General features: G+C 37.6%; 1 protein-coding gene across 1 annotated transcript; it reads right to left on the bottom strand.

Annotated features, from left to right (window-relative positions):
- Positions 1-681: 681 nt before the first annotated feature.
- On the bottom strand, positions 682-14,728 carry LOC134752092 (zinc finger protein 596-like). The gene is made up of 3 exons (XM_063687653.1): positions 14,282-14,728; positions 12,751-13,014; positions 682-2,766 (listed from the first exon to the last, which is right to left on the bottom strand). Exons 1-3 carry the CDS (start codon positions 14,433-14,435, stop codon positions 2,069-2,071), a joined length of 1,116 nt encoding a protein of 371 aa, XP_063543723.1. The 5' UTR covers positions 14,436-14,728; the 3' UTR covers positions 682-2,068.
- Positions 14,729-15,138: the final 410 nt, after the last annotated feature.

Below are 15,138 nucleotides of genomic sequence, written 5' to 3' on the forward strand. Positions count from 1 at the left end.
GTCCGCTGCCCATTTGTGTCTATTTATGTCTCCTATATTTCTCGCCACACATTGACGGATGTGTCCGCCAGGCACATATGAGACACATCTTTCAGGCAGATCGACGGGAAAATCCGTGTGTGTATGGCTAGCTATAGAGGTACAATATCAACCATAAGGGCCCTCCACATTCGAGCGCGGATCGCGACGTGAAGCCAAAGTTAATAATCTGTGGGTAAAAGGTCGCAAAAAGAGTATCACTAACGCCATCTTACCATGAATGGCGAAACTAATATAATTCACTGTAAAGGTCATAGATGGCGCTAGTAGTATTGTATAAAATATTTTTTTAAACCAGTGTTGTTAGTTTCGGTAGGTTTAACGCTGATATTTTTTTATTATAATGAAAAGAAAAAAAGCGCTGGTAGGTCGCGGGTTCAAACCCCGGCTCGTACCAATGAGTTTCTCGGAACTTATGGACGAAATATCATTTGAAATATACCAGTCGCTTTTCGGTGAAGGAAACCGGTCAGATGGCAGTCGCTTTCGTAAAAACTAGTGCCTACGTCAATTCTTGGGATTAGTTGTCAAGCGGACCCCAGACTTCCATGAGCTGTGGCTAAAAATGCCGGGATAACGCGAGGAAGATGATGATTAAAAAAATATTTTTTTATTTCAAATGTCATTTTATTCATAATTCTATTTATAAATATCACTGATTAAGTTTTACAGTGTATATATAGGTATATTATAAAAATACATATATGCAACTAAGTATTATCCAACTACCCTTATTCGAGTAGCGAGAATCATACGTTAAGGTTTGTGGTCTGACAATAAATGTTTTCATTTCATTTCATTTCATTTCATTTCAATGGTAACAAAATAAATTCGATATAGACCCGGTTATAAGTATGATTTAATATTGTTTAATATAAAACACTGATTTAAATTTTCACGATTTTTACTCATTATTATTCACAACGACGGGACGTTTGACGTTTCGAGGACGGCGTTGTCCCCGTGGTCTCGGAGAAGACTGGCTAAAGTTGACATCAACATCTTCTAGCCGTCCTCGAAACGTCGGAGGTAAATTTAAAACATATTTTACGCGATTAAGTCCCGTCGTTGTGAATAATAATGATTTAATATGATTGTTTTTGTCTTTCCCATCACGGAAGGATAGTGTTTCGGACCTTTGGGAGCCGAAGCCAACGCGTAGAGGCCCTTTTGACACTTTAATGAAATGTAAGGGGTACACGAGCGGATGATGCCCTTGCCCGTGTCATGGGACATGGGAAGCACGCAGAGGCAACACCCGCCAGGGTGTAAGGACTATTGAGAGTTGATGAAATCTAAAATGAACTAGTTACTAGGCTATAAATTGAAATAAATGTCATATACGAAGGAAAAAATGACCAAAGCCTCCAGTGTCCAGAGCTGGAATGGAACCAGCGTCCTCCGTTTACCGGACAGGTGCCTGAACCGCTCGGCTATCCGGTCACGGTGGCATGGCTCGAAATTTCTAAGTATATGACAATTTCCCGAAGGCTTGTGGCGCCCCTTGGCTTGTGGCTAGTTTTTTCCTTTGTATATGACATTTATTTCAGTTTATACTTTAAATAGTAGTGTGTCTACTTGAAAAAAACCCAAATTAAAATATTTTCATAGAAAATAATTTAATTTGTTCTCAGATTTACTAGGCTATTAGGTGAAAGCGATGGACTAAGTGCTGACTCCCGTGCACCGCTACGGAACGGACGCCTGCTCAAGCTTGCGCCACCTAGCGGTCATATTTGATATCTGTCGTAATAGACCGAAGCGTTTTGTTAGTGACCTTCTGTCAGGCGTGTCTCACACCGCGATTTCGTCGCGTCGCTACAAGTACCTGCGGCCGCCTCAATTTTGAGGTTTTGCCATAGTAATTGCCGCACACCGCTATAGAATGGACGCCTGCACGCGCTTGCGCCGCCTTGCGCGGAGTAGTCGCGTTTTGTTAGGGAGTGAATTTTCTGTACCTACTACTATTTATATATTCTGTGCTTCTGTACCAAGTACTATTATTTATTCTGTGTCAATACAAACATTTTCAACTCCAAGTGCAATCCTCATTACGTACAAGGAACGCTTTCTCATCAGAAATACTCATACAAAACTTCCGCTTAGCATGCCTGTAAAAAGTGTCTTTTCTAGAAAACTGCGTGCCGCACTTATTGCACGCGTATGGTTTTATTGCACTATGAGATAACATATGTTCGTTTAAATCCGCAGACCTTATAAACTCCTTATTACAGATATTGCAGGCATATGGCTTTTGCGTATGCTTTAGCAAATGTATTTTCAAACTATATTTCTGTTTAAATTGTTTTTGACAAGTGTCACAAGTGAAACGTTTCTCATTATTATGAGTTTGTCTGTGGTCCTTCAAAGCGCCGGCGTTGGAAAAACATTTTTCGCACATTTCGCACAAATACGGCCGTTCGCCGGTGTGTATTCGCGTATGTCTTTTCAATTCGTACGCCTCCTTGAACTCCTTATTGCATATATTGCAGGAGTATGGTTTCTCAGAGTGAAATCTCCTGATATGGTTTCGTAATTTCTTCCTTGTTAGTAAATCTTTGCGGCAAATATTGCAAAATTGTTTTTTATGCGTTTGCTGATGGTTCCTTAAGTTGTTGATTCTGTTGAATACTTTTTGGCATATGTCGCAAGTGTGCTGTTGTGTTGGCTGCTTTCTTTGTTGTTTCTGAGGTGCGCTTCTTTTCTGCTCGGCTTGTTTAAGTATATCTGAAACAAAAAATATGTTTTCACTTTTCTCATGCTCGTAAAGTTCGACTTTAAGTTGTGCGTAGACGACATAAAGTTGCTTATTATGTTCTAGAGCATAAAGTAAAATCATCTATCACAATCCTTATTATTATTAATCTACTATTAATTTATTTACTGTACTCTGGTACATCCACTTTGGCAGTACAAAAGGCGACAAATTTAAAGAACATATAGACGCGAAGGATTGACATCTCACAGAAAATTTGAATTTCACGCCTTTTCCTACTGACAAAGTAGGTGTGTTTGAGTATAATACCATGCATAATACTGTCTTCGTTTACCGCGATAGTTTTTCATGAAACAAAACAATTTTAACAGATTATGTATTATAATGTATCTAAATTTGTTTTTATTATGCACAATAAAGAATATATTATTATTATTATTATTTGTATCTCATATAAACTCACGGGTATATACATCCCGGTCATTCGATAGGCGTGCGTGGGGATGCAGATCCAACACGTAGAGGCCCTTTGGAGAAGTTTGCTGTTATGTAATACACCTGCTAGAACCCATTCACGGGTACAAATAGATACCCGTAAATCGGTTCCAACAGGCGTAGGGGCTATTATAAACACAGTGAAAAGAGTGCCGGTTATGGTGTTGAAGTTTGGCTGGTCAAAAGATTGGGCTATTGCTGAGAGGTCCAGACACCTGCCATAACAATGTCTGTACACGTTATCGAGGCAGGCGGTGACTCGCCGCTGACTAGATGGGCCCCTGAAACTGCCGTCGTGATAACGACCAGGAGCAACACCGGTGTGAGCGGCTCAGGGGTGTCGAGAGGTGTGCGCCGCTTTCTACCCAGTGGCTGTTAGCAGCCACTGTGCCAACTCGCGTCTTATGCATCTTTCAGTTCCACCCCTGGAGCATATAGCTTTATTATTATTATGTATGTATGTATGTATGTATAAACTCTTTATTGTACAAAACACAGAACACAAATATGGCACAGAATAGGCAGAACAAAGGCGAACTTATCCCTTTAACCTCGTAAGGCCCACCATACAAAGTTTCCCTATTTTTAAATTGAACCTTGTTGTATAGAAGATTAACCCTTAAATGCAAGATTTTTGTATAACTTTTTAATAAATTGAAATAGATGTGTCATGTTGTATAGATTGAGGGAAAAATAAAGAAAAAAATCATAGTATTTAAAAAAACATATATTTTTTACGATGCATATATACATCATTATGCATTTAAGGGTTAGGCTGACTTTCGTTTGTTTTAGAAAACATTGAAACAAAAGAAATGCTACTTAATTCAGTTAGTGTAAGGTTCAAATTAGATTGAAACAGAGTGTAAATTAATAATAATAATAAATAATTTCTTTATTCAGATACGGTGTTCCAAATTTGTTAGTTTGTTACTTAATTAACTACATTGTAATGCACATTGGGCCTTACGAGGTTAAGGGATAGATCAGATTATTTCGCGTAGAACACGAACGCTGTAAAAAGTTCGAAAAGTCGGGATATATTTTTTTAATTCATTAATTTCATTATACATTATACCAAAGATAACTCCGTAATAGATGGATACAGTCTAAGGAAAAAACGTGCCTCGAAAATCAAGAAAATTTGATTCTCGTTCAGAGGGCGCTACTAGTTTTGGCCAACTGTCGTATAGATGGCGTTGACGGTTTCGTTTGTTATTTAACAATTTTAACGCATATCGGTGAAAGAACATGGGTCAAAATCATAAAAATAATTAATGCAAATAAAAAAAATCATTTATCTATATTTAAATACATTCTATCGTATTTTTATAAATCTTTATTTTTAGTTTTAAAGCGTGTCGACAGATGGCAGTGAATTTACTGGGGTTACAAAATTTACTGTGACAGTACCGCTCTAGTATAAGTTACTCTATGATTATACATACGCGATAATAATCTTTCTAAACAGTTTTATTTCATTACAAAAATATCACTTTGCTAATCCGCGAAAAGATAACGTGCTAGTCAGTCAAAGCTAACCCGTTATACTTACTTACCTTCCCGTCGCAAAAAAAAATACGCAAATAAATAAAACATTAATTGCATGTAAAAAAATACGCCTCCCCCAAGGAGGCCTATGTCCAGCAGTGGACGTCTATCGGCTGACATGATGATGATGAAAAAACGGGTATAACGGGTTAGCACTGACTGGCTGTGGCTAGCACGTTATAAGATAAGATAAAAGACATTTATTCGTGACGATCACAACACAAGTACGAATATGTACAGACAACAACAGCAAGAAAAGAAGAGATCATCAAGTGTGTATCACCATAGAGTAACTTATACTAGAGCGGTACTGTCATAGTAAATTTTGTAACCCCAGTAAATTCACTGCCATCTGTCGACACACTTTAAAACTAAAAATGAAGATTTATAAAAATACGATAGAATGTATTTAAATATAGATAAATGATTTTTTTTATTTGCATTAATTATTTTTATGATTTTGACCCATGTTCTTTCACTGATATGCGTTAAAATTGTTAAATAACAAACGAAACCGTCAACGCCATCTATACGACTGTAGGCCAAAACTAGTAGCGCCCTCTGAACGAGGATCAAATTTTCTTGATTTTAGAGGCGCGTTTTTTCCTTAGACTGTATCCATCTATTACGGAGTTATTTCTATCTTTGTTAACATCAATAAATTGCTCTGATAATTAGCTTAAGTACATATTATTCACCATTCATAAGTGCTTGTTGCTAGGCCTACATGAATAAAGTACATAAAAAAAAGGCCAGACTGGTTGTCAATATCTATATTTGATAATATGCGCTTAATATTCCTTATAATTTTTCAATTTTAATTAGGCTTGAGTAGTGGGTACTACCATAGAGAAATAAATAAGCATAGAGTTCACACTCCATAAATTCGTTTTGTTACCAAAACCATAGAGTAACTTATATTAGAGCGGTACTGTCATAGTAAATTTTGTAACCACAGTAAATTCACTGCCATCTATCGACACACTTTAAAACTAAAAATGAAGATTTATAAAAATACGATAAAATGTATTTAAATATGGATAAATGATTTTTTTTATTTGCATTAATTATTTTTATGATTTTGACCCATGTTCTTTGTCTGATATGCGTAAAATTTGTTAAATAACAAACGAAACTGTCAACGCCATCTATACGACAGTAGGCCAAAGCTAGTAGCGCCCTCTGATCGAGAGTAAAATTTTCTTGATTTTCGAGGCACGTTTTTTCCTTAGACTGTATCCATCTATTACGGAGTTATATCTATCTTTGCCAAAACATCTATTATTTTTGTAGTCGACATCTAGCGTCAAGTAGCGGAATTATCAGTACTGCTACTCGACACTAGATGTCACTTGTGTCGCGACTGACGAAAAGTGTATTGCTCAACAATTTACAACTAATATTATGCCGGTGTTACGTCTCGCAAAACATCCTTCCCATGTTTCGCATGTTGGTCGGACGCCGATTGTTAAATCAGGCAGATCATGAAATTCCTTGGCATATCGGGAATCGTGAAAATCATTGTCTCTTTCAATAAGTCGACGGAGCCCGCTAGGGGCTCCTATTTATGTACAGTTTGCCCTTTGGGCATCTAAAGGAACCTAGCGAATCTATCCTGCCGTTTTATATGACAACTCGTCCCCTGCTTGCTATACGGCCACATCTCCATGATTATTGGAGATTCAATTATAATTAAAAACAATAAAGTTAAGTTTCCAATAATCATAAGGCAGGGGACGAAATGTCAAATGAGCATTCCATGAAAACGGTAAGTTTTTCATCTAGATTTTTTAAACAAAATTCTTTATTTGGGGCATTTTCTATGAAAAGGGACCTTATTGATTATTAGAGTTTTGAATGATTCACGGTTAGTTTCACTAGACTTATATTGACCGGGATATAGACCGTGATTACCTTTTGTATTATTTGTGAGCTCCCGATATTTCGACGCAGTTACATGCATCATGTTCACGGGTGACTGAAGACGCAAACACGCGTAGTGACACCGTGAGTGTAGTGTGTTGGACAGACCAACGAGTGTGAACGCGACCGGACCAACAAGTGTGAATGCGACCGTTGGTAACGTTGAAAGTGAACGCAGCCGACGCGCAAGAATGAGGGTAGACAGAGCGCTGTCTACACAACTTTGACACCCACCCGCTATCTTCAGTCACCCGTGAACATGATGCATGTAACTGCGTCGAAATATCGGGAGCTCACAAATAATACAAAAGGTAATCACGGTCTATATCCCGGTCAATATAAGTTTATTGATTATTGTCGATGGCGCTTACGCCGCACAGCGTCACGCGGCATTGTATTTATATCGGAGCATCGTTTATAATGGCGTAAGCGCCATCGACAATAAGGTCCCTTTTTTATAGAAAATACCACATTTATGCAATGTCTACGTGTAGGAGTTGGACAAAGTATTGGCGTATTTTGCATTACGAAATGTTTGCTTTAATTCCGAATTACTTTGTCGACTTGCGTATTATAGTAAAAGTAAATTAAACAGTTTATTAAGAAAACAAGCGGCTTTAAGATGATACCAATAATACCAATATTACACTATAAAAAGGCAAGCCAAAAAAGAACCATCAGGCTCGGAAAGTCGAAAAACCGGCCAAGTGCGAGTCGGACTCGCGTTCCAAGGGTTCCGTACATTACACAATTTAAACAATGTATTTTTTATGTGAAACGTGAGTGAAATGTCTTATAAAAAACCCGACAGGGGTCGGATCAAAAACTAAGTAATTAAGTCCGACTCACGCTTGACTGCACATTCCTAATAGGTTTCCTGTCATCTGTAGGTAAATAACTATTTTAAGTATTTTTTTTCAAAATTTTAGAGCCAGTAGTTTCTGAGATAAAGAAGATAAATTCCCCCCGGAATGGTAATTTTTTGTTTATTTTCTTAAATATTTTCTAAACTATATATTTTAAAATTACAAAAATAATATATTTGAGATTCTCACAATGAGCTCTTTCATTTGATATGTAACACAATATAGTTTGAAAAAATTTAATTTTAAATTTTCTCATTTACCCCCCAAAAGTGGTCCCCATGTTTAAAATTAATTTATTTACGTTACATGTCTGTCTTTAGGTCACAAACTTACATATGTATACCAAATTTCAATTTAATTGGTTCAGTAGTTTCGGAGAAAATAGGCTGTGACAGACGGACAGACAGACGCACGAGTGATCCTATAAGGGTTCCGTTTTTTTCCTTTTGAGGTACGGAACCCTAAAAATGGGTCCGAATGTCCCTTACGTAACAATGGAATGCTCCTAAAACATTATGTATGTATGTATGTATAAACTCTTTATTGTACAAAGACATAGAACACAAATATGGCACAGAAATAGGCAGTACAAAGGCGAACTTATCCCTTTAAGGGATTTCTTCCAGTTAACCTTTGAGTAGATGAGAATTGATGAAGAACGGTAGACAAATATAGCACTGCGTACAATAGACTAGAGGAAAGTCAATAAATTTATAAAAGAGGGCGAAAATAAATAAAATAAGATAAAAATTTGAAGTAACAGTATAACAAATATATATAATACCTACGTTTTATATAATAAATATACACAAACAGTTAATTCTGGTCCGATAGCCACAGTTTCCTTAACTGCCCCTTAAGCGATGCAACGGACCGCGATTTCCTTAAGGAGGGAGACAACTCATTCCAAAGCTGAACCGCTCGTACCGCAAAAGATTTACCATACGCACTAGATTTGTACAAACACAGGAACACATAGGGACATTACATAGGAACTTCAAGAAACAATCGGCCACCGACATGTATAAAACCTCGCTTGCTGAGCGAGGATGGAGGTGGATGTGTTTCTATTGGTTCCTCACAAATATAGGATACCTATATTTTTAATAAAAATACAGAGTATTCTATAATAATAATCATAGCCCCGCAAAACTCTATAAAGAGTTTGACTGTAGGGTGGGGTTTGACTGTGCTACGTATTCTCTCACTACTCTGGTAGAAACGTAGCCTTAGATTGGAAAGTTACTGGTAATAATACCAAATGGAAAAATACTATAATATCACTACATAGTATAAAACAAAGTCGCTTTCCGCTGTCTGTCTGTCCCTATGTAGTATGTATGCTTATATCTTTAAAACTACAACGGATTTTGATGCGGTTTTCACCTATCAATAGAGTAATTCTTGAGGAAGGTTTTAGTGTATAATTTGTAAAGGTTTTGTGGAACACGTGCGAAGCCGGGGCGGGTCGCTAGTACTACATATACTATAATATAATATGAAATGTCAATTAGGTCAAACACAAAACTTGCACTTAAAATTTTTATGACATAAAAAACTGCGTGCGGTTTACAAACTTTTTATTTATTATAAAATATCTTGATTACTCCTACAAAAACAACGAACGAGATCAGATAACTTTTTTTTAAAATAAAAATCACTTCTTTACAAGCTTAACAGAGCCATATTTTTAACTTTTCTCCTTGTAAAAACTGAAATAGATGTCATATACTAAAGAAAAAGTGACGAAGCCCTTCAGCAGCAGCCGGATTCGAACCGGCGTTTTCATACCCGTCCCAATTTCTCGACTACATGCCATCTTAGAAAGACTAGGCGTCTTTGACCAACTCTAAGGGCGAGCAGTTGCTTGCACCTCCTATATCAAGCCCTTATGGGATTACGATATTGCGAGAGATTTTCTCCTTTTCTCGTTTTCTTGCAGCTTTTTCTCGCCAGATCTCTCTTGCTTCCTTCTGCTCACGGGGACTTAAATCTTTGATTGTCTTAATCAAACCTTTTGTTTTCTTCTCAATGTATCTTTCGCGGTCTTTTCTCCTTCTTTCCTCTAGTGCTTCCTCTGTCATTTTAGCCCGAGCCCGCCGATTGCTCATTTTTTTTTCTTCGCGGCGAAGTTCTTTTTTTTCTTCGTCACTTAACTCTATTCTGGACCTGAGTGTTCGTGCCATCTTCTCTGAAAGAAATAAACACCCATGTTTGTTAGGAACCAATACTGGCCACTAGAGCTGCGCTGAACGAGGATTGGTAAACGAAATGATTCTATTGGTTCTTAACAAACATATCCCTCACTACGCATTATCGCATCTGGTGGAAACGCAGCCTAAACGCTTCTTATATGCACGTCAAATGAGTGGCCAAGTACTTGGTGTCCACGAAAATTTTAAATGCATTATTTATGCCGATATTTGTGCCATTCTCAATCAAAAGGGTACTTATTGTCGGTTGTCAATAAGGCGCTATTTCCATATAGCATTAATTTGACCTTTTGGTTGAAACGTCACATTTGTGTTTTTATAGGACTACCGAGGAGAAATAAAAACTTACAATGGTATAAGTAGGTAACCGACTTATTGGAATACGCAAATCAATAATTGTATTATACTCGTAATGGCGGCAGACAAATCTTTTCTTATTTAACAAACAGTATTCATTAAGTTCATATGTCGAGGCCAGATTGGAACGAGGCAAGATGAAATGATCGGTTGCATGTATGATCGGTTTGCCACGTCATGAAAAAGTCCAACCTAACCATATCATAGGTAGACTTCGCTGAATCGGAATCAGAACAGTGTAGATGAGTTTCACAGGTTTATAAAAAAAAAATTATGGCATTCTTTTGTTATCGAATTTAAACTGTTGTGAGACATACTAACATTAAATCATTTTACGGTTTAGACTCACTTGTTTTAGTCACTCGCGCGACATGTTTCGGAGAGCGTAGGTCTCCTTTCTCAAGCACTAATAGTGCGAGCAGCGTTCACGACGACCGTGTATTGCGTACTGCCGCTGCCGCGTCGCTCGCTGCGCGCGCGGCAGCGGCAGTACGCAATAAATTGCGTAAAATGATTTAATTCTTTTGTTAGTTTTGGGTATGCTTAAATAGAAAAAATACTATTTTATTCTCATGACACCAAAAAAATAATATAGACGCATGAATACTTTTTTGGTGCATTTTGTGTTTGACCCAGGGACCGGACAACCCTTTCCGCGATGAAACCCTTTCAATGGGCGACACTTAAACACGGCTAACACATTGAAAGACTTTCCCTTTCGAACTGCAAGCCCATTCATACCCTTACCTTTGACTAACCCTTACCGAAAAGCTAACCAAAAATAAAGCTAGCTCTTAATAAGGGTTACCCTTATCTTTAAGCGCTTTTTATAAAGGTTTCCCTTTGCGTGAAAGAGACAGGATTAGTATATATCTACGGTAGTGTATGAAAAGGAAAGAAATACGTGCCTAGTCAAAGAACGCCGCCGTTGCCGCCGACGATCGCTCGGATTCGAAGTAATGTGTGCTTTATGAACAAGGTAGACGACTTAAATTAGCACGCTTATATGCTAAAAGGGAAGCCCTTTATAAGGCTAACCCTTATAAGCAATATGCAAGGTGTTGGTGAGCGGATGATAAGGGTTTTGTAAGGGTATTTGGGCTACCGATTACTCAAATGTGGTAGCTTTATATAAGGGTTTTTAAAACCAAAACAAAGGGTTTCGTCTGGCAAAGGGTAGGGTGAGTTAAGCGTTATGCAATACCCTTATAAAACCCCGATAAGGGATAGCGGGCCGGTCCCTGGTTTGACCTAATTGCAAACAGTGTGTGTGTAGCAAGGCTCGGAACCGGTTTTTTATTGATACAAAAAATACCGGTATTATTATGTTCGTTTCGTTCTGGGACAATCTAATCATACGAAGTTGTTACTTAAATACATGACTCAGTCCTACGTAAAGAGCATAAAATATTTAAAAATATTGGGCTATTTCGGGGTAGTAAATATGTGCAATGGCGGTCGTACAATACGTGAACACATCATAGAGAGCTCATAATAAGTATGGATAAAGCAGTGTATGTAACTGTACCTACATAATTAGGCATTAAAACAGTAGCGTGGGTTTATGAAACGAGCGAAGCGAGTTTCATAATACGATCACGTGTAGTTCCATAATAAGATTAAGACCACGACTTAATAATACGTGAGTTCTGTTTAAAATAATTTTAATAGTTATAACCTTTAACTTAAAAAATAATAATTTGGGGACAATCTTACAGATCGACCTAGCCCCAAACTAAGCAAAGCTTGTACTGTTGGTTAAGGCACAAAACAACACATAGGTACTTACGTAAATATGAGAGCCTCCTTATATGAGAGCATTATCATGCATCATGGCCAAATTTAGAGGAACACAAAAACCGGCCAAATGCGAGTCGGACTTGCGCACGAAGGGTTCAGTAGCATTACGCAAAAAACGGCAAAAAAATCACGTTTGTTGTATGGGAGCCCCACTTAAATATTTATTTTATTCTGTTTTTAGTATTTGTTGTTATAGCGGCAACAGAAATACATCATCTGTGAAAATTTCAACTGTCTAGCTATCACAGTTCATGAGATACAGCCTGGTGACAGACGGACGGACGGACAGACAACGGAATCTTAGTAATAGGGTCCCGTTTTTACCCTTTGGGTACCTAAAAAAGGTTTAGTTACTGGCTTAAAGCACCTAAAGTAATTTGAAAATTTGTAATTTAACTTTTTTGCTTTTCTCTAAATTTGTACATGAGTGTATTAAGGTACTTTACTACTTATTTTCAGTAGAAACAATTTTGATGAGAACAAATTACTGAATGTCAAACTTAACCCGTGGTGCGCCCTACTGTCACACGTGTGATAGTAGTTAGTATGAGTTCCATACTACTGTGAAACTGGGGCTCTCCACGGGTTAAGGAGACAAATATGAGGACAAACTTAAGAATGTCCAACTTCAGTCCTTCTGTTCTGCAGGAGATTTGAGGAGAGTCTGGACCTGCCGCCAGGACAGTAACCTGCAGCTCCAACTCCACGGAATTGGGCTGAATGAATGCAACAAGCGATCGACAGACCTGTTCGAAGACCAGGCATTCTGCACTACATCTAGGGTACTTACTGCAGGCAATAGCCGAGGCTGCTTTCAAATGCTCCGGTCGGAGATCTCTCTTTGCCTCCCGGATGGGGCGTTGTGTGCTTCTGTCCTGCTGACTGGGCTGTGGTGTGGTTCTATCCTCCTGAATAGGGTGTAGTGTGCTTCTGTCCTCCTGGGTGGGGTGTGGTGTGCTTCTGTCCTCCTGAATAGAGCGGGGTGTTCTTCCGCCCTCCTCAGTAGGGTGTGGTGTGATTCTGTCTTCCCAGAAGGGATCTGCCTCTTGTTTAACTGTCAAGGAAAATAAGTTTTTTGTAAAATGCTATTTTTAATACAAGCTTTTATCGCCAAAGAGAATTAAGTAGACATAGAGTTCTCCATACATCAGATTTGTTAACAAAACGACTATTATTTTCGTAGTCGACATCTAGCGTCAAGTAGCGGAACTATCAGTACTGCTACTAGATACTAGATGTCGAATGTGTCGCGACTGACGAAAAGTGTATTGCTCAACAATTTATAACTAATATTAAAAGCAGAAGGAATTGAAAATAAAGTTCCGGTTACTCTGGTTATAATATTAGCTGAAAATCGTTGAGCATTGGATTTTCTGTTTGTCGTGACATCTATTGTCGAGTAGCAGTACTGAGAGTTCCGCTACTTGACGCTAGATGTTGACTACGAAATAAAGCGCAAAAACTGATTTATGGAGTTACCACTTTTTCTTTACTTATATTTCTATGGTTATCGCTGATTGTACTTTTCTTTCAACAGTCAACTAATACTCATTGAGAAGAGTTCCTATGGCCACCTCCTGTGTTTATCCTGTGTGTGTGATGGGGCCTGTTTACACATTGACACAGGTTAGTCTGTGCACATTGATTAATGTTTCTTGAGAGTTTATACATTATGCTTCTCGTGTTTAGTGGCAAATTTGAACTTGTATAATTATTTTATCTCGCTTTAAAAATCTCTTTTTACAAGCTTTTTATTAACTTGCAATGTACCTATGTATGAAAGTATGTTTGTACGGGTCAAATCTTGCAACTTAAATTTGACTCGCTTCCCGGTTTCCGATGAAGATGAAAATTTGCATACATATGTAAGTCAGGTGACAATGCAATATTATGATACCATCGAGCTGATCTGATTATGGCGACAGGAGGTGGCCATAGGAACTCTGTGATAAAACAACTAAACCTAATTGTGTTTGGGGTTTTTAGAATTGTCTCGATGAGTATCAGTTGCCTGTGGAAAGAAAAGTACAGTCAGCGATAAAAGCTTGTACAGTCGCCACCAGAAATATCAGAGCGGCCGCGGTGCTCACAAATATCTGAACACGCCTCTATTGTCATGTCAGTCTGTTTTTAGGGAAAAGTCTAGAAAGTGATTAAACTTTAGCTGCTATTATAATTGAAGCATTTTCAATTTTTTTTATTTATTTTACAGATAAACCGAATAATTCGGCTGAATATACTGTTCGGTAAGAACTGAACCGAACATCCGTATTAAACTTCATATTCGGCTCATGTTTAATTAACTTTTAATAGCAACTCACCTGCCAGCAACCCCGACACTTCAGGCTCCACCACGATCTCTTCTTTCTCCTCATTTTCATATGTTCTACCTGCTTCCGTCTCACACGCGCCCGGGCGTGAACTGTCCTCTTCTTCAAGTTCCACTTTTATATATACTTCTACGATTTCACTCATATTTTTTTTAAAGGTGACTTAAGTAACTGTATTATGCCCGTATCTCTGGATATTAAAATTTTAGACTACTCAGCACAGGAAAACATTTATTTTAGCATCATTTTTTTACTGAATTAATGATACAAATGTATGTATTATGTAAATTACCGAATTTGTCAATGTTCAACTGCTCGAAGCTTTATTATTACTTTCCAGATAGTTGTGTTTAATAAAAACAACTATAAAACAGTAAGAAAACGCGGAATTATACAATAAAATCTAAGATATTACTTAGCGACAGCGTCACTAGATCATCAACGTATTCACTACATGACAATGACAACTACATGACTACATCATAAACGCTGTGACACTGACAGCTCAGTGTAGGTGTGACCAGTTTTGAATTATAAAAACTACTTGTCAGCTATTTCCGTCAGTAGAAAAAAGCGGCAAAAAACAATGTTTTCTAGGCACGAAGGCATATCGTCGCATAAAAAATTTGAATTTAGTACCTTTTTTAACTAACAAGGTTATTTGACAGACTATAGTTGGTCAAGCAAATCTTGTCAGTAGAAAAAGGCGCGAAATTCAAATTTTCCGCCTTTTTCTACTGACAAGATTTGCTTGACCAACTATAAAATATAAACACTGAGTTTCTTGTGTGACGTTTTATTTGTTAACAATACTTGTACATATAATTATAATTTAAATTAATTGATTA

Source organism: Cydia strobilella, chromosome 24 (genome assembly GCF_947568885.1).
Source record: "Cydia strobilella chromosome 24, ilCydStro3.1, whole genome shotgun sequence".
Lineage (NCBI taxonomy): Eukaryota > Metazoa > Arthropoda > Insecta > Lepidoptera > Tortricidae > Cydia > Cydia strobilella.

Bases quoted from the DNA above. Each gene is read 5' to 3' on its own strand.
- LOC134752092 (XM_063687653.1), bottom strand. From the start codon at position 14,435: ATGAGTGAAATCGTAGAAGTATATATAAAAGTGGAACTTGAAGAAGAG. The intron at 13,015-14,281 runs GTGAGTTGCTAT...TTTCCTTGACAG, and splicing joins AGTGTCGGGGTTGCTGGCAG to TTAAACAAGAGGCAGATCCC. The intron at 2,767-12,750 runs GTAAGTACCCTA...TTTTTGTTTCAG, and splicing joins AGCCTCGGCTATTGCCTGCA to ATATACTTAAACAAGCCGAG.